The 19,767-nt window shown below is 41.1% G+C and overlaps 1 protein-coding gene and 1 long non-coding RNA gene across 17 annotated transcripts in view; both read left to right on the plus strand.

The window, feature by feature from the left end:
- Positions 1 to 2,029, plus strand: part of LOC118407783 — a 5,396-nt gene extending 3,367 nt beyond the window's left edge. The window contains exon 3 of the long non-coding RNA XR_004830190.1: positions 1,684 to 2,029. This is a non-coding gene — a long non-coding RNA (uncharacterized LOC118407783). The remainder of the gene's footprint in view (positions 1 to 1,683) is intronic.
- Positions 1 to 19,767, plus strand: part of LOC118407778 — a 134,223-nt gene that overhangs the window by 90,349 nt on the left and 24,107 nt on the right. For 11 of the 16 annotated variants that reach the window (XM_035808295.1, XM_035808293.1, XM_035808299.1 and 8 more), the window contains one exon: positions 3,354 to 3,437. The exons of 3 other annotated variants lie outside the window; for them this stretch is intronic. In XM_035808295.1, the coding sequence (XP_035664188.1) occupies positions 3,354 to 3,437 (84 nt within the window). Of the gene's footprint in view, positions 1 to 3,353; positions 3,438 to 12,406; positions 12,797 to 13,174; positions 13,312 to 13,643; positions 13,682 to 18,469; positions 18,524 to 19,767 lie in introns of those variants that run through there. 2 more of the 16 variants (XM_035808303.1, XM_035808311.1) reach the window with 1 other exon arrangement.

A 19,767-nucleotide genomic window follows, 5' to 3' on the forward strand; every position in this document is an offset into this window, starting at 1 on the left:
CCGATCCAAGTCAACACCGACGGCTCCAAATCCATCAACAGTGACGTCGACAGCGGGGACGATTTGAGCGTCAAAAGAGGTATTTTCCGCACACCTGACAATATCTTTATACTAGAGAGTGGCATTATATACTTCAATCGTGGCTTTCATTTTCATCCCCATCAATAGTTTGGATGAATTTTTGTTTCTATGACACAGGGTCAAATACCCCATTACCACATCCCGCACTGACACCTTTCAATCAATCAGTCAAGCTTTATTTTTGTACACATGTACAATTGACTAGAATGACTGGCTGACAATTGTTAACCATAAACCCATATTGATTTTTAATCAAAACAAGATACTCAATACGAAATAGAGAGCCCCATAAAAACGACTAAAAAAAGTTTAAGAAAATGAGCCTAACCTCTGCTTAGAGAGTAGTGAAGTGCGGAAACCTTGGTGTTGGTGCGTGCCGTCACGCCTGTCATGCCAGAACGATAGACAGCGCTAATTTCCAAGCCGATCTTATGGTGGTTTCAGATAGTATCACAAGCTTGGGGAAGAAGTTTAGTCGGAAGAGTCATTGGCCACCGCGAAGTTCAAGTTCTGTCTACATTTTTATACGCCGATTTCTGTCCGTCTAAAGTGACAAGCGCAAGCGTGGGTAAGATTTAGTCTCCAAGCAGACCCTACGGTGCCTAAAGAGATAGTATCAAAGCTGGCAAAGGAGTATAGCCGGCCAAAGGGAGTCAAACGGGCACCTGGTGCCGTTATACTAAGTCCCTTGCCAGCTTTGATTCTATTTCTAAGGCACCGTAGGGTCTGATTGGAGACTAGGTAAGATTGGGGACGGAGTTTAGCTGGTTAAATTTGGTACCTGATAAAGACGTCTGGACGCTGAAAGAACGTTACGCCGGTACTGTTATCTTGCTCTTGAATATTAATGAGTCGCCTTATATGGCGCCTTTCCGAGCTTCCGACAACAAGAAGCCAAATACCCAAATACCCTGGCTGATTTGTCAGGGGTGATATCGTTAGGCTTTGCCGCGATGTCAACCCTGAGTGTGAGGATGCTATTCCAGCGATCTCTGGGGAAAGCCCCCGCTGTGAACTGGCGCGGCTCGCCGCGTTTGTCCCAGATTCTGGCTCGGAAAGGTTGTAAAACTATCATCCCAGTCAGTTTTCACGTAAGAGTAACCCGTAGCAGATAATTGACGATAATTTCCTTGGCTGTACTGAAGTGCGGACCCCGTGGTGTTGGCGCGTGCCCTCACGCCCCCCCCCCCCCCATTAGCACGCATTAAAAACGGCTCACTTTCACCAAGTACTTCACTTCACTTACTGCGCACTAATTCATGGGATCATTGTCTCCGCATCAGAATCATAAACAATGACTCTAGTACCTAAAGACAACCTAAGCATTGTCAGAGAATTAAAACTGGATAATTTTTTTTACGTGATATTGGCATTTAGTTCACCATATTAGCACATTTAACGTCTAGGGGATTGTGATTATGTATTCATAACAATAATGGTCCCGATGTCTCAGCGCCCACGTTCCTCAACAGATCGTTGTTGTGTCGAAATTCAGCCGCTCAGTTTCACACATCCTTTGAAACTAGCCTTACGAAGCTTAAGTCAGATAATTCGAATTCATTGTCAGTTACAAAAGATGCATTTTTTCCCTTCAATTTTCAGAACAACGCCCATTCCAGACAAGGAACTGGTGATTCGACTGGTCATGGCGAGGAGACATGTGACTGCGGAGGCGCTTGCAACTGCCACACTCCCACGTCAAACAAAGAGGAGAACTGTGATCTTCCAGTGGGTCGCATCAAAGATGCCATTTGATCAAAACGTGCGTTCGCTGACGATGTGCCGTCTTGAGTGCCGTTTAGAAGGAATTGGAACCTTTTTCATGGACCGAGACCCCGCGCAGCAAGATTCTCCAACACGTCACCTGCACGCTTGAATCCTCCCCACTGCGACTGATGCTCCGTTCTCGAGCACTGTCCAAAACCGTCCCCATTGCAACCTTTATATTACGACAGTACATGTGATTGCGGTTTGACTACATTCGTCCACGAACAATAGATTCAATTGCTTATTCATATTGCGCTAGGGTCCTGCCATATGATATTTGTAACTTGTAATTTGTAATACAATGTGTGATCCCAAATGTCGGGAAGTTGTGATGCCACATATGTTGCCAGTAGTCTCTGATTGTTCTTTCTTTCGTGTTTTTGCTTCACTACTGAGTTTATACCGCAAACGTTTACACATCGAATTGTATCGAGCACAAGCTGAACTTGAATCGTTTGATAAGGGCCATGTGGATTTAAAACTTGTAATTAGAGCTATCAGTAACAAACGAATAGCTTGAATTACATTGCTGACGAATGCTCAACAAGGGCATGACATTGCTGAAGATACAACCGATGATTAGCCATGACAAGTATAATCAAGCTAAATATGAACTGTAAAGGGTCCATCCCTCTAGCTCTATACATTGCACCATTTATATTGTAACCAGTAGTTTTACGTCTTCAGTTGTATAGTTTTCCCTTTTTCCTTGCCAATCAATACACCTAATTGCAATGGACTAAGAGTGCGTAATTTGCGTATGTATGTGTGAGTGTGATTGCATGCTCATTATATTTGCATACTTATATTTAAAATTTATCCCAGCTACTGGCAGGTCGATCGAGCAAACCTACTTGCATGCCCCAGCCACAGGGAGGGCGATCGCCCCCAAGTACTGAAAGGGCGATCGCCCCGAGCTACCGTCAGGGCGATCGCCCCCAACTACTAGCAGGGCGATCGCCCCCAACTATCAGCAGGGTGATCGCCCCCAAGTACTGACAGGGCGATCGCCCCGGACTACAGGCAGGGCGATCGCCCCCAAGTATCCTTCACTTTTGTGAAATCAAGACGACACGACTGGACAATTCAGACTTTGTACGGGGCAATCGCCCCCACAAGTCACTATTCCCAGGACTTGAGTGTCTTGAAAAGTTGCATTCTAATCCAATATGGCTTGATTTTCAAAAAATTTCGCACTGCGTTTTCTGATTATCAAGTCGAAAAAAAAAGGAATAAAATGGATTTTCCTTTATTATTTTGGATTCTGTTGTTGACAGATCACTTTTAATTTCTTATTGCCTTATTCAAACTAACATCTAGAAGGTAAGAGAGTATGTGTAACACACCACCTTTGTGAGTACAAGGTGCTAGCTTAACATTAGAGAGAGAGAGAGAGAAAGAGTGAGGGAGAGAGAGGGAGGGGCATGAAACAATGTATCACGAGAAACATGTTTTTTTGTAAAGTCATCGACAGAATTAATTGTTTTGTATTCTCTCAAAAACAGGCAAGCTGAAGTTGCTGAGGATGACCTGGTCAGGACGTCCTTCCATAATGCAGAACTGCAGATGCTGCTAACTGATGAGAAGCTGTGAGTCTTTCAGTGTCTTCATCATTTGGTTCTGTTTCTACTGTTGAAGTGCTTAGGCCAGGAACTGGCCCCTTGCTCTTCTTTATCCAGTGTTGATAAGATAGACCTTCTCATGGTTGGACAGGTTTTCTAAAAAAATTACTTGCCCAAACCAATTGTTCACTTCTCCAAAATTCAAAATGTCACTTTTATTATAAATTATATGCATCTTTACTCACAGCAATGGAATTCTTTTTTTTTATTGCCTTTATTTTTCTATGTTGACCATTGCTTAATGTCATGACTAAAATGTAACTAGAAAGGCCGACATTTGCTTAGGAGCAAATACAGCATATTTCAGCCATAGCTTTTCCCATACAACATTTAACTGTCTCAAATAACCCCTGCTCGAAAATGGAACATTTAGGGGCACACCCCAGTTTCTCGCCCCCATTGAAACGTATAGTTAAGAGACTATTTTCAACGACGCCGTATTTCCAAACAAAATTTTCCCCGGGAACTACACCTATACAGTATACAGGAAGTAAAAATGTACCATCTGGTCTAACATATCTGATTTGCAAGAAAATTGTAGGACCTAAAATCTCCCAATATCCTAATGAATTTCGAAAGCCCGTAGCGATGACAGTATCGGTCAAGCTGCCCGGGGTGCTTCACTGTTTGCGTCCTCGGAGCGATACCCGGAAGCCAAGATGTGTCGACAAAAACTTACCAAAAACAACATATAGGGGTCGAAGTTTATACTTGCAGCGGATCCGCTACGCTAATTTTACAAGACATGCATTTGCCCAACCCGATTCGCATGTGGGAAATGTTGTTATACGTGTCGTTACCATGACAACAGCCTTGGCTGCAGTCTTTAGATATACCGATTAGACAGGGCGTGCCACTTTATGCGAAAAATCGAATTAACTTGCGACCAATCACAGCCAGCAGCGGCTCCAACAAAGGCGGTAACATAACGTCAATCAAGAAGAGGCACGAAACTTTGCGAAAATAAACCGAGAAACTGCGATGTTTGGGACTGGATAACATACACAAGTATCTCGCTAAGGCGTCGACCTGTCAACAAGTGGACGACGCGGAAACTATTGCTTCTACTACAACTAAGTTGAGGGACAACGAAAAGGGGCAGCGGTGCAGTCAGGGCTGACACCGATCGCGAGGAAACGATGCCAAGGCCGCGGTGGACGGCTCGACTGTCGAGTCCGTCTAAAATCCAATAAAAATGGCGCGAATGGCTTCGTCACATCGGAGACGAGTGGTGGGTGACGTGTGTTTGCAATTTGCACCAGGAGAAAAACATTCTTTAACGCTTCCTTTGTCGATAGTTTTTAAACTATGAAAATAGGAAGCGTGACTACTGAGAAAAGAATCTGAACCAACCAAGGAGCTTTTATCTGATCAAAGCTCCTTGAACTAACGTGTCGGATTCGTCATAAATTCCAATTTCACGTTAAATGCATTTTAAATCGTACAAGGTCCGGGTGATTCCGATCGGAGTTTGCAGGCATTGCAAATTAGAATCGTGAGTAAAAGTGAATGTTACCGAATAAATAGTATCATAACATTTCTTTTGTCATGCTTGTTCATTTGCTTACGCGCCTTCAACAATAAAAGTGGCATAATACAGACATAAAGTTATCATGTTGCTGCAACATCGTGCTGGCAAAATGTATGTTTATTCATATAAACATTGCACAGGTAACACAATTGTTTAGATTTACAGTTCAAAACATTCTAACGATAAATATTGATGAGGAAATAATCATTCTCGCCATTGTTAAACATACTTATCAAATCTAAACTGGCCAATTTCCCCGCGATTTCCGCCAAGTAACATTTTCTCGATTGTCTCAACTTAATACCCTGCCAAAGTCAAATCTGCCAAAAATGATTGATATTGCTACGCGGAATGTTGGCAAATTCATCGACAAAGACATGTACTCTGACGTTCAAGGAACGCGTACCTTCTGCTACCGTCCAAATGACCTTGTCGTTAACTCCAAATCCTCGCAAAAAAACTATTTTATAATTATATACATGTATATAAAACCGGGCGTAACGTGACATTCGTCCGCTGTGTTGTCAAGATATGCACGTGTTTCTATATAGTTACACGGGGTTGGAAGGCCCCGCTATTGAATATTAATTAGACTTCGTCTTCCTTTTCGCTGATTGGCTGGCTCGTTAAATTCATTTAACTTGCACGTGCGGGGCTCTGCGGGGTGACGTCACGGCAAAAGGCCGAAAGAAAACCAATTTTCCCTCAGAAAAGTGCTGAAATTTACTGTATATAGTAAAGCGCTGGTTGCAAGTTAGCAATTTACGTGTTTGTAAGCATAAGTCCGTGAGATTTCTGAAACAACAGCAGTTCTGTGATAAACGAAACCTTCTAAAAACGTACGGAGCTAACAGCGCAGGGAAAATATACCATCGCATCACAGAAATGCCCCTAAAAACTGATACAATAAGCCTTCTGAATAGCCCAAAGTGCAAGAGTTTCCCCCAACGGGGCTCTGCCCCTGGACCCTGCCGGGCCGGGGCCTTCGGCGTTCTTCGGTGGACCCCGGGCCCCGTGTGCCGACGCTGTAAAAAATTCTGGCGGGAACACTGCAGTATAGGAGTATACGGAATCGTGAGGCCCCGCTTATGAATATTAATTAGCCTTTGCCCTCTTCGCGCACAGGTGTGGGCTCCGTGCGGGGTCACGGAAGGTCACGTCAGGAGGCCAAAAGAAAACAAATTTCCCATCAGAAAAGTGCCAAAATTAATCATTTTAAAGTAGTTTATGTCAAAACTTTTACTTGGATCATTTTACCAACTATCTAATGCCTATCTACACCAAATTTCAGCTCATTCGGTTATAATACCAGGGTACAGGGGGCCCAAATATACAGTTTTGGTCTTAAGATGACCCACAAACCTTAATAAAATCATTTTAGAGACAGATATGGGAAAAATGAAAAAAACGTCCGAGGGTATTGGCCCACTCTACCCTTGTGCCAAATTTCAAGTCATTCGGTTGAGGAACAACGGAGATACCGTGTTCTGAAGATTTGACAGGAGAAAGAAAGAAACATTACGAATACAATATATTTCACCATACCTATGGTATGGCTGAAATATAACAAGTATATGATAATCTCACAATCGATCGGGCAACTGGGGTAGGTCATGCACTTGCCTGATCAGCACTTTCACTTGTCCTGGACAATAGGGCTAGTGGACTTGTCCAACCCTGCTTCTTGAAAAGTATTAATGAAGTTTTAGAACTATGACTGGAATGGTAATACTATGATCTGACACAATAAGCAATTTTGTATATTCGTTACAATTTATTTTAATGCACATTGTACATTTCATCATCACAGACAAGCAGAAGATGCAAAGGTGCAACACAAAAGGTAAAAATATGAATTTCCAACTTTTCAGTTTTGGTCCATCTTTTCAGACCTTGTTGTAATTATTGTAATTATAAGACACTTAATGTTAAGTTTGTTACATACCAAATACCATGATAATTTTCGTATCTATTGCAATAAATATTTTTTCTATACTAAACTGTATGACTTTTTTTTTAACGCAGGGAGCTCTCTCAGGCCCATGAAGACCTAGAAATGTGAGTAGTTGTTTGACATTTTTCCTAGATAACTTATTAAGTGTAGACTGATAGAATTGAAAACTCATTTTGCATAAGGTGATTTTTCTTGAAAAGAAATTTAATTGAGAATGGGACATTCAAAACAAATGGCTATTTATGTAAAGCAATTCATAATCGTTAGTAAGTTAGAGTAGATGCACCTTATCTATTAGTTGAGGAAACCTTACATCTGAACAGAGAAATATAAAAAGGGATATCAATATACGTGTCTTTATAAACACATCATAATTTATTATGTGCACTTCATCATCTCTTAATCTATTAGGGCCATCTGTGACCTACAGGAGGAAAAAAAGAGGTTTGTAATTATTTTGACCTCTTTTAGTACTTTTCAGTTTTGTTACTTATAAAAACATTGTTCAAAAACTAATTTTGTTTGAAAACTTTAAGAAGAAATTAAAACTTTTTTTGCACTGATTGTATCTTCAAAGAAGCACTGTTTTGTGAATGTATTTGCTTGCTTTTGTTAACGGAAGTTTATGATGTATTGTAGTATTGATACCTGTTTACTGTTCATACCCCCTGTAATGTCTGTACCATCTGTTGTGTCCATACCCCAGTAATGTCCACGTCCCCTGGAGTGTCAGACAGTGTACACCATTCAAATATATCAGTGCTGTCTTTAGCACGTGTACCCCCGTGTTGTCCAAACAAGGCCTACTGTCTGTTAATAAGCCCCTAAGTTAAATGTCCATAATTTATCTACTGATACTCAGTACAGCTTCCCCCAAGTACTGTCTGTACCCAATTTTACTGTCTGTACTTTCTGTAGTCTCCATAGCCCCTTAACTGTCCTGTATTGTCTGTACCCTGTTAATGTGTGCATACTGCTTGTAGTGTTGAACATATTTGCTATATGTACCGTCACCTGTTGACTATTTTCTCAAACTTCAAGTGTTCTTTTGGTATTAGCAGTATCTGTCTTTGCTGTGAATGCTGTCTGTGCACCAGTTTACATTCCAATCTTTATTATCTACAACAGGAGTGCCCAGAAGCACATCCTGATAGATGACTTGAAGGCTCGGGTCACCGTTTTAAAGACAGGAGGGTCCTGGTGAGTTATCTTCTGTGTCTTTTTGGCAACACCTCGGGAGCACTTTTTATTCCATAACATGAAACATTCATATTTTTTATTTAGTTGCTTTTAAATTAATATAACAGCTTGGCTAAAGGTAAAATAATAAGTGGATATATATATAAGTGGTTTTGCTTTTGTTGTACATTGTTGTATTATGTAATTATTGTATTGTATGTATGTGTTATTTGTATGTATCCTGGGCCTCCATGAAAAGCAGTGTCAGTTACTGATGGGAGCTTACCCTGGTAAAAGAACACAGAAATAAATAAATAAAATCATAGTTATGGTTACATTTGATGTTTTAATTATTTTCAGTTTCAGCAGTAGATATGAAGCCAGAGCCCACGTCTCACTTGAAGAGGCAGAAGCGATTGCATACAGGATCGCAGAACTGGAGGTCCTTTTGGAGGAGCAGCGGAAGTGAGTTGACTCAATATGAGAAATATAGGACAGTCACTATTATTTTGTCCATACATTCTTTCCTGGTCCTGTTCATGTATCTGTGGCATCACTGCAAATCCAGGCTCACATCTTGGTGTGCTTTGTACTCATTTCAATTTTGCTCTTGCCATTGTTGTGACTTGACTACTTTTGAATTGGGATGTTAACTTTGATTTCTTTGTGTTGTTGAGATTTGAATTCGTCAGAATGAGTATGATTAATTTTATTGCATTTTATGTTTCCCTACAGTGAAAACACCAAGCTGACAGCCCAGTTACAACAGTCTGAGGAAGAGAGTCTGCCAGATAACACAGAACAACAAGACCACTCGTTCCTGCCTGAGTGCTTCCTGGCTCACAGCGCCTCGCCCATTGATGAGGAAGAGATGCTGCCAGCAGACATGGAACAGAAAGAGGACTCTTTCCTGCCTGAGTGCTTCCTGGCCCGCTGCCCCTCTCCAATGAATGACAAGGAGGAAGGGCTGCCAGCAGACATGGAACACAAAGAGGACTCTTTCCTGCCTGAGTGCTTCCTGGCCCGCTGCCCCTCACCAATGAATGACAAGGAGGAAGGGCTGCCAGCAGACATGGAACACAAAGAGGACTCTTTCCTGCCTGAGTGCTTCCTGGCCCGCTGCCCCTCTCCAATGAATAACAAGGAGGAAGGGCTGCCAGCAGACATGGAACGCAAAGAGGACTCTTTCCTGCCTGAGTGCTTCCTGGCCCGCTGCCCCTCACCAATGAATGACAAGGAAGAGATGCTGCCACCTGACATGGAATGCAAAGAGGACTCTTTCCTGCCTGAGTGCTTCCTGGCTCGCTGCCCCTCACCAATGAATGACAAGGAGGAAGGGCTGCCAGCTGCCATGGAATGCCACGAGGACTCTTTCCTGTCTGAGTGCTTCCTGGCCCGCTGCCCCTCACCAATGAATGACAAGGAGGAAGGGCTGCCAGCAGACGTGGAATACAAAGAGGACTCTTTCCTGCCTGAGTGCTTCCTGGCCCGCTGCCCCTTACCCATGGATGCCGAGGTAGACAGACAGACAGCTGACACTGAACAAGACTTGAGCCCACGAGTAGAGAGTAAGGGATTAGCCAAATGGTTGAAAAAAGCAAAGAGGATGTTATGCTGTTGCAACAGTGTGAAAGAGGATTAAGAACATAATAGTGTATAATATATATTTAATAATGTAAATGATCTGTAAACATATATGCTGTCAAAGTGATGGTATCATATAATATACTGCAATGTGTTTTCCAGCGGTCTTATTTGTAAACAAGGAGAGATCTGAAATAATTGTATAAAAAAAGAAATGAAAAATATAATATTTGTATGGCCAATTTTATCAAACATTTTTAACATGAGAGAGACTCTATTTTCATGCCCAACAATTTTATGTCTTTCATAAGCATTGTCTGTGAAGGGGAGATGCAGTCTGACAATACATGTGTGTAGTGTGTACAAGGCTGTGCTGTATTTCTTGTTCTCTGAGCTTCATGACCGGTACAATTCTAACTAGTGTTGATCATATTTGATGTAGAAAAGTAAATCTTATTTCTCTGGAGGTTCCTTAAATAAAATAAAATGCGTCAGACTGCTGAAGTGTATTAGGAGCAAAAAAAGAGAGAAAAGGCCAAGAGAGCCTGTTATGGAGGCTAGGTTTTTTTGTACCTTACCTCAGGTTTCTGCCTGCCAAAAACAATGCAAATTCATGAACCCCACAGCTGTTTGACTTATTCCCTTACAAAGCTAGCAACAAAAATACCTGCTGCAGTTCCAAACTTCCATTACTTACTCCCAGTCCCAAAAGCTATCCACTACTCAAAAATTACGAACCTAGTGTTTCCACAAAGTTTTCCCTTAAAATTTGAATCTGCATTGCAGTACCGTATGTACTTGCTAGGAGGCCCACTAGTGACCCCTACCCATTCACTAGATATCATGTAGAATCATTAACAACTTCTGAAGTTATGTTGTACACAGACAAACACGCATACATAATAGCCTGCTGCAGGACCAACGGAAAATGCCAGGTGAACCATTTTTGAACTTGTCCTTCTTTTTCACAACCGCTACTAACGTACAAAATATGATGAAGATCCATTAATCATCTAAGCTTCTCGAGTCCATAGCCAAACGTACACTTGAAAATACAAAGCTTGCTGCAGTACCCTTGGAAAATGCCATTTTCAAACTTGACCTCCCTTTTTACAACTTCTACATAGCTACAAAATATCATGAAGATATTCACAATGTCCAATATCTCGCCACTACTGTATGATATCCACAAGCAAACGCACGAAAGTACAAAGCTCACTGCAGCACCGTAGGAAAACGCCAGGTAAAACTATTTTCAAACTTGATCTTCCTTTTCGATTCACGACCTCTTATCTACTTATCCATAAAACACTATTATCATGATGAAGATTCATTCTCATCCCCTCGAGTATGTGTTGTGCACAAACACACACAAATATTTAGCCTGCTGCAGTACCGCAGGAAAACGCCAGGTCAACCCGTTTAAAACTTGACCTTTCTTTCTACAATCGCCACAAACCGACTAAATATCATGAAGCTCGCTGTACAACTTCTCAAGTGTTATGCTGGTGACCCACATACACACCGACCACACTATGGTCCAACTGAAAACGGACGTGTCTATTTTACTATTTTAGATGGGTGCACTGGACGAATCCAGTCTTGCATAGGGTGCATTTTTACATTTATTTTTTTTAGACTAGGGTGATTATGCAAGGACCTTTTTGATGTTTCGGACTGCTTCTTTTTACACAGGGGTGTCGGCTGAGAGAGTCCATTCCTGACAGTTATACAGAACAACACTCTGCCACTACTGCGCACGAAATCTAACTTTGTAATAGTTACACCGTGAATATAAACAACTAAAAACTGGTACATCACTGAATCTGTGGTGGCATCATTGTGCCATATGGCCTATCGATTTTACAGAACTCTTGATGAATTTTGTTGATAAAAAGCGAATCATTTTTAATCTTTGTGTATTTGTCGTCTTTTCAGTCATACATGTACTTGTACGCTTTTCATGATATTCCCATTATGAAGAAAAGGATGGAGAGACGCCGCCAACGTGATAAACCCGCTAAACAAAAACACAGTTTCTAATCTTCGTAAATGGCACTTATGTACTGAAAATCGTTCTGTTATTAAATATGGCCGGAGCACTAAAGCATTGTTTTGATCCTAGCCGAGGCGTTTCCATGTTGTAACGGTTTATCACTTTAAAGGTCCTTTTTGTTCTCGATAATGCAAAAGTACGTATGTTAATCAAAGTACATACACTTTTACATAGCTCTACGTGGAAAGGATGGAAGAATGCTCAATATTTTCATGTCTTGGAGCAGTGTAAATAGCATCATCTTATGAATATGGTGAAGATACACATTGGTGAAAAAGCGCCACCCAGCGTCTTTCTCAAGAGCAGCAGGTGTAACACTGAGATGACGAATCAGCACCAAGGATATCGCCCATCTTTGCCTTTTCCGGAGTTGGCGGCAGGTATCAAGGTTTGGTTTTTTGTAAATTGGAAAAAAAAACGAATTTTAGCGTAACAATGGTGATAAGTGACTCATCCACTGACTCATAGTTCATTACATTATAATAGTTCAATGGATTATACAGAGTATTGCTTTATCTAGCCATTCCGCGAGAGAAAGTAGTCCATTCCATGAACGCGGAGCGGCTTGACTATTTTGCAGATAGCTTGCTGGGGGAATAGACCAAAAGTTGTTTGTTTACATTATCGAATTGTCGTATAATGGGGAGATAGTACCAAGTTTATTCACCGCCACAACCCGGTTGTTATTCTTGTGGTCATCCGCGGTACCGAACAGGAATGATGAAACGATCGTTGTATTAAAAAAAGGCTAACATGTTCTTATGTGTACAATCAAAAAGATCAAGTCAAGTAGATTATCTCTGCCCGTTCACAAACAACAGTCTAAAGTCTAAAGAGGGGCTTATATCTTAGAAATAAGCCAACGCAATATTTGTTTGGGACAATTTCTTTTAGTTCTAACACAGTGTTCTAACAGAGACAATCCAGGATCATTCCTCCTTGTGTTCGATTTTCTTCCTGTTTACCCTGGTTGTCATGGACACGGGTTCCACACAGATGACAAGTTCCAGTCCGTGAACTAGGTAAGAAAATTTGTTTTCTCTTTTTAAAACGAAGAAAATGGGTTGAAATACTAGTAAAAAGTCACAAGTCTTTGCCTAGTTTTTACGTCTAGCTGTTGTGTACACACCACAAATGTAGTAAGAGCTCTTAAAAGTCCGAAGGTTTTGGCTACACACATGTGTAAAGCAGGAACAAATTCATTCTGCTGTTCGGGACTAACTTTTCAAGGTCAATTCTACACCTAGTAGAAGGGAGTAAGTTTTGTTTGTAAATGTTGATATATCCGATATGTTGAAATATCTGCAGGCATATTAACGTATTGTAGCTGTGGATAAATCGAAGACACTAAGAAATATCTAACAGATTTTGACTTTTTTTGTACGCCCCGTACTTTCTAGGTCTGACGTTCTGACAAGTCGAGAATTTGCGACAGTTTGTTTTCTGAACTTCCGAAGTGTACGCGACTGTGTCGACGTGAGGAAAGATGGCAACGTTGTCAAAAGAAGATGGGAGAACTGTTGAGCGAAAGATGAAGGTAAGTTGTCCATTCCTTGTCGGTCATTTCCGAAAATAAAAAACGTTCAACTTTCTAGTTGGGAACACACGGATACCAATTCTCTTTTGCACCCCAGTTACACCCGATCGTTGCATTTATTTTCCTCCTACTTTGTCAACGACTATTCAGAGATTTCTAACAAGTTGACCCAACTACACAAACTTCCATATATTTCCATAGTTTACTTTTATTAATTCTTTAATCAACATATTCACCTTTTGACCTTTTCTTAACCTTTGCTTTTCCTTGCTCTGTTGTGTTGTGTTTGTGTTCTTGTTCTCATTCCAGCCTGTTCCCTTTCCTACTCTCAGCAGAGTCAGGGAGGAGAAGCAGCAACCTCCTTTAGCCAGTAAGAAACTGTTTAGTCAGTTTATGATGCTGTTATGATGCCAGTACTGTGATGTTGATGTCAGAAGTTGACAGTGTTTACAACAATCAGAAAAAAAACAATGGGGAGGGATGACCAAATACATATATTTCAGCCAACACCAAGACATTTTTCTTTTCTACAGTTACTCAAGCAACTTGATAGAATTTGGAAACAGATGTTTCAGAAAGTCTATTGTAAGTGAATGGATGAGAATTTGTAACATATTCATTCAGATTTTTGCTTTTAATCCTGATTCTCTATTAACTCTATGTACACTGACTGGAGACAGTGAGTAATGTCTGGAACATCTGACCATTTCTAAATCCTATCCAGTTGCTTGAGTAACAGTTGCTGTTACCACAGCACGAAAACGAATATTTAAGCATACTTTCCGAGATACTTAAATGTAGCCTAAAGGTGGGAAAATATTTCCGCAGAGTTTACGGTATCGTAAAGACCACGGAAACCATGGTTTTACATTTCCGTAACCTTTCCGTATTCGTTAAGGCAGATTAAATACATGTAATATCTTTACATAACCTTTAAGCATCCTCATATGCGCCGTATATGAAACGGGTATTGCTTATGTACAGAAAACATCTACAGGCTTTGAACCGACCATACGTTCACATACAATCAGTTGACCTTCGCCTTTTTTTTTATTTTCGTGGTTCTCTAAGGTGGAAATTACCAATAGGAGATGATATATTTTCATTGCCCTTCCGTTACAATTGATCTCATTTTACATACTCTTATCAGTATAGGTCTATGGAGACCTCCCCCTTTTATGTATAGGTATGGTAGCGTTTATTTCTAAGAAGAGGCATTGCTTTTACCAAATTAAGAGTATTTTCTGCTCAATATACCACATGCGCCATTCAATAAAGCAGCGGCTTCAAATGAATAGCTCCTGCTGTGTTTGCGTGTTTAGTTTAACCAAGAAAAGTAAATATCCTGTGTGAAAGCTACATATAACAGATACAATCTTTCCGATATCTTTCCGTTACATTTGAGCTGACTTTACATAAAAGGGGGGAGGTTTAAGCAAACCTCCCCCCTTTTATGTATAGGTGGAAAAAAGGTGTCGGAAAAGTAGCGTTAATCATTACTTGAAGAAGAGGCATTACTTTTACCAAATTAAGAGTATTTTCCGCTCAATATACCACATGCGCCGTTCACTTAAGCAGCGGCTTCAAATGAATAGTGTTTGCGTGTTAAGTTTAACCAAGAAAAGCAAATCTCCTTTGTGAAAGTTACATATAACAGATACAATCTTTCCGATGTCTTTCCGTTACATTTGAGCTGACTTTACATAAAAGGGGGGAGGTTTAAGCAAACCTCCCCCCTTTTATGTATAGGTGGAAAAAAGGTGTCGGAAAAGTAGCGTTAATCATTACTTGAAGAAGAGGCATTACTTTTACCAAATTAAGAGTATTTTCCGCTCAATATACCACATGCGTCGCTTACTAAAGCAGCGGCTTCAAATGAATAGCTCCTGCTGTGTTTGCGTGTTAAGTTTAACAAAGAAAAGCAAATCTCGTCCTGTGTGAAAGCTACATATAAAAGATACAATCTTTCCGATGTATTTCCGTTACATTTGAGCTGACTTTACATAAAAGGGGGGAGGTTTAAGCAAACCTCCCCCCTTTTATGTATAGGTGGAAAAAAGATGTCGGAAAGGTAGCGTTAATTATTATTTGAAGAAGAGGCATTGCTTTTACCAAATTAAGAGTATTTTCCGCTCAATATACCACATGCGCCGTTCACTAAAGCAGCGGCTTCAAATGAATAGTGTTTGCGTGTTAAGTTTAACCAAGAAAAGTAAATCTCCTTTGTGAAAGCTACATATAACAGATACAATCTTTCCGATGTCTTTCCGTTACATTTGAGCTGACTTTACATAAAAGGGGGAGGTTTAGCAAACCTCCCCCCTTTTATGTATAGGTGGAAAAAAGATGTCGGAAAGGTAGCGTTAATCATTATTTGAAGAAGAGGCATTATTTTCCGCTCAATATACCACATGCGCCCTCACTAACGCAGCAGCTTCGCCTGAATAGCCCCTGCTGTGTTAACGTGTTGAGTTTAACCAAGATAAGCAACATTTGCTCCTGGTTAAAACTTACATATAGCAGATACAATTTTTGGAATGTATAGGTGCAAACGGAAAGGTAGCGTTAATTATTATTCTTAAAAGAGGCATTGCTTTTACCAAATTACGAGTATTTTCCACTCAATATACCACATGCGCCTCTCACTAAAGTAGCGACCTCGCCTGAATAACTCATTCTGTGTTAGCGTGTTTGACGAAACCAGGAAAATCAAAATATCCTCATGGAACATATGGTATCTTTCCAATGTCTTTACGTTACCATTGAGCTCACTTTACACAAAAAGATGCTATGTACAGGTGCAAGAAAGATGTCGGAAAGGTAGCGTTTACTTTTTCCAGTAGTATCGTATGTTACCGATATCGTTCCGTTACCTTTGCCTTTGAGCTTACTTTTCAGAAAACTCTCTGAACTTTCTTTACAGAGGTGGAGATTGATAGTTACAGAAAAAGATGTTGGAGAGGTAGCGTTGAAAGCAAGGAAATTAAATATTTAACCTCCTTGTTGAAAGGAAACAACAGTCGCCGGGAGGACTGGGTACATGCCCCCGAAGATTGGTGGTCATAATTACGGCATGTTCCCGTTCAGGGTAAGAGGACTAGTACTGGGCGGCCTGTCCAGCAGTATGTCGCTCGCGGGTGGCTGTGCCTTGCAGCTTGGCATCCCGACGACATAGCGTCCTCACTACGCGGTAACGTATCATGGGAATATAGCGGGTTTGCTGTTTATATAATTGTACAAAAAAACTTTCTTATCATCTGGAAGAACATTTATTATCTACAAGCAATAATCACGTTCTCCCAGAAAGGCTGGTATTTTCTAGTGTGGTAACAGTTGTGTTTAGCTTAACATTGGCTAAACAGCGTACAAAGGGGATGGTGTTTTTCAAATTCAAATTTATTCGCCGTCAACTATGAATAACGAACAACGCGGCATTGAATTTCTAATTAGCAGCTCCCAGAAGAGGCCAGTCATGTGATAGGGCGTTATCCAATGACAGACAAAGGTGGGTTTTTTAAACCTAACGAATATACCATAATTTATAGAAGAAACCAGTTTGCAGGGCGTCTGTTTCGGGACAAGTCAAGAAGGAGCCTTGGATCCGTTTCAACACACGGATTATCGGCGTGGCTTTGCCGCAAATGGGTTCGAACGGAACTACAGGACGGAACGGACATAACCATAGGACACTCAAGGCTTGCCAGAAACGGAGTATGTTGGAGAGTCTTCAAAGGGGCACAACTCAGGGTGAATTCAAGACTGTGTCATCTTGACCAGCATAAGTTGGCGGAGATATGGAGAGCACGGCCTGTTCATCACAAAACAGTAACCGTCTTCGGGAATCTCAGCGGATTTTTCCTAATGTGATGGCCAGATGGAACTATGCTGCTTGAAATGATGTCTTTCCAGGCGTATCGCCCGACACTGGACTCCAAATTGTGGACTTAAATGTAGCGGAGATTCGTGCATGGATATTGTACACCGATTGTTCCCTCGGTCGACCAATCCAAGTCCACAATTGGACTCACAAGATAGTTTAGACGGCAAAGCCATAGATACCGGTGTAGGTATGATTCACACCAAATAAGACACGCATACCCGATGCAAAAGTTCCAATTTAAGCCACACAAAACACATAAAGCCTACCTAAAGATGCGGAAAGGTTTAAACTTACGCCGCCTTTACTAAAAATAAATGACAACTATAGTCCAAGGAAAGATCACGGAAAGCGTTCGGATAAGTACGTTTCTGCACTTCTTCGCGTGCCTTTCAGGGTGTGTAAACGACACATAAACGTGGGGAAATCGTGACGGAAATCGACTGTAAATGTGGTCAAAAGATCACGGAAAGGTCTTAAGAAACGCGTGCTTTCCGCCCGTATAGGTTACAAAAAACTGTCATTAACGACGCCTTTAAGCGTCTAATAGTTGCGGAAAGGCACGTGAAGGAGTGCCGAAACGTACATATAAGTGCATTAAAGGGAATCTTTACGTTCACGGATAGATGTCGTTAAGTTGCGGAAAGGGTGCAGAAAGGTCTTAATAAACGCATACTTTCCTCCCGTATAGGTTACGAAAAACTGTCATTAACGACGCCTTTAAGCGTCTAATAGTTGCGGAAAGGCACGTGAGGAGTGCATATAAGTACATATAAGTGCCAACGTAAAGGTAACATTAAAGGGGATCTTTACGTTCGCGGATAGATGTCGTTAAGTTGCGGAAAGGGTGCAGAAACGTCGCGTTTACGTTGAGTTTAAGCTTGCTTAAATACCAGATTTCGTGCTGTGTACATTACATGTCTTACTTTACCTGGATGTCTAACCTCCATCAACATGTCCTGACTGGTAAGCCCTTAAACCGTGGAATTGACTCAGTGTGACCTTTATTTATTTATGTTAGTATAAGGAGCAGTTGTATCTTGCTCATGGCAGCATTTCAACTGTAGGGTGAAAGGACTTACTTGTAAAATCAGTCTCTATGCTTTCAAGTTATCATTGAGGAGGCAAACACAATAAAATGGATTTCTGAATTTGAACTCTGAGATAAAAGTAAAGACAACACATATTTCAGGAATGTGTGCAGGGACATTTCATCACCTTAACCTGTTTGCAGGGACATTTCGGTAACATCACTTTAACTGTCTCTATCTGTTATTCCAGCAGTCTGAGGAGAGATACTGGTACAGTACAGGAGACCCTGTATACTCTTCACCAGTAAGTAATGTTACATGTAGAAAGAATGGGTCTACCGAAAGTGCGAAAAGGAACGAAAAGGAACGTTTGTTTCTTTTCGTTCCTTTTCGTTCCTTTTCGTTCCTTTTCGTTCCTTTTCGCACTTTCGGTACTTTCCTTTTCGTTCCTTTTCGCACTTTCGGTACTTTCCTTTTCGTTCCTTTTCGCACTTTCGGCACTTTCCTTTTCGTTCCTTTTCGCACTTTTGCTACCGAAAGTGCGAAAAGGAACGAAAAGGAACGAAGTATGAAGCAAACTAAAATAAAATCAATGGGAATATAAGGAACCGGTACTGCGGGCGTTGGAAGCCTATGATACATGCTTTATTTTACTCAGAATTTGGCAATATCAAATTTTTACGGGGCTGTTTTAGGCTGTTGTCTTTGTGTGGCCAAATTATTCTCTGAAGATCAGCGAAATACAAGAAAACAGAACTGAGATAAGAAAGTAAGGACTAAAATTCAGTTACTGGTGGGTGATGGATAAATATCGATTAATATACATTTTCAGAATGAGGCAAGATTGTAGCGTTGTTGTTGTATTTGGGTGGCTTCTGTTCTTCTAAGATGGGAGCGCCGCATGCAAATGACCTGCGATTGTTTACGTCTAATAGAAGTCCGGTCAGGAAGGATATGCTAATGAGACTGGAGACATATCTTCTTGCTCGTTCACGACAAAAGAAAAGCTGTGAAAGGATAGACATGTATACATTGTACCAAGGAGTTTTCTTCACGTTGTACCATGAGTATTAATCATTTTGTGGGAAGAAATAATGGCCAACGTGAGAAATTTGTGCAAAGGATATTGGGAAACTACGGAGAGATCTGGCGGGCGACACACGTCTCCCGTGCGGGTTCGGCAGAAAAAGTTATTGGAACCAGGCCTCGAGTTGAAATCAACGCGGTGTCCCGATTGCCCGGGGCCACTTATAATTCAGGCCGGGACCACTAGAAAACGACTTTGTGACATTTTTGGGACCGTAGAAAAATAACCTACACCATAATGTCAACTCGTCAAACGTTTTTCTAGCGCGCTACTCAGCGGCTTTCAATCCCCCACCCCCTCCCCCCAATTTGATCTGTGACAGCCCGCGTGGGAACCCGTTCCTTTTCGTTCCTTTTCGCACTTTCGGTAATTTCCTTTTCATTCCTTTTCGTTCCTATCCAATCTTTTCGTTCCTTTTCGTTCCTTTTCGCACTTTCGGTACTTTCCTTTTCGTTCCTTTT

This window comes from Branchiostoma floridae, unplaced genomic scaffold, assembly GCF_000003815.2.
Source record: "Branchiostoma floridae strain S238N-H82 unplaced genomic scaffold, Bfl_VNyyK Sc7u5tJ_1465, whole genome shotgun sequence".
NCBI classification, from domain to species: domain Eukaryota; kingdom Metazoa; phylum Chordata; class Leptocardii; order Amphioxiformes; family Branchiostomatidae; genus Branchiostoma; species Branchiostoma floridae.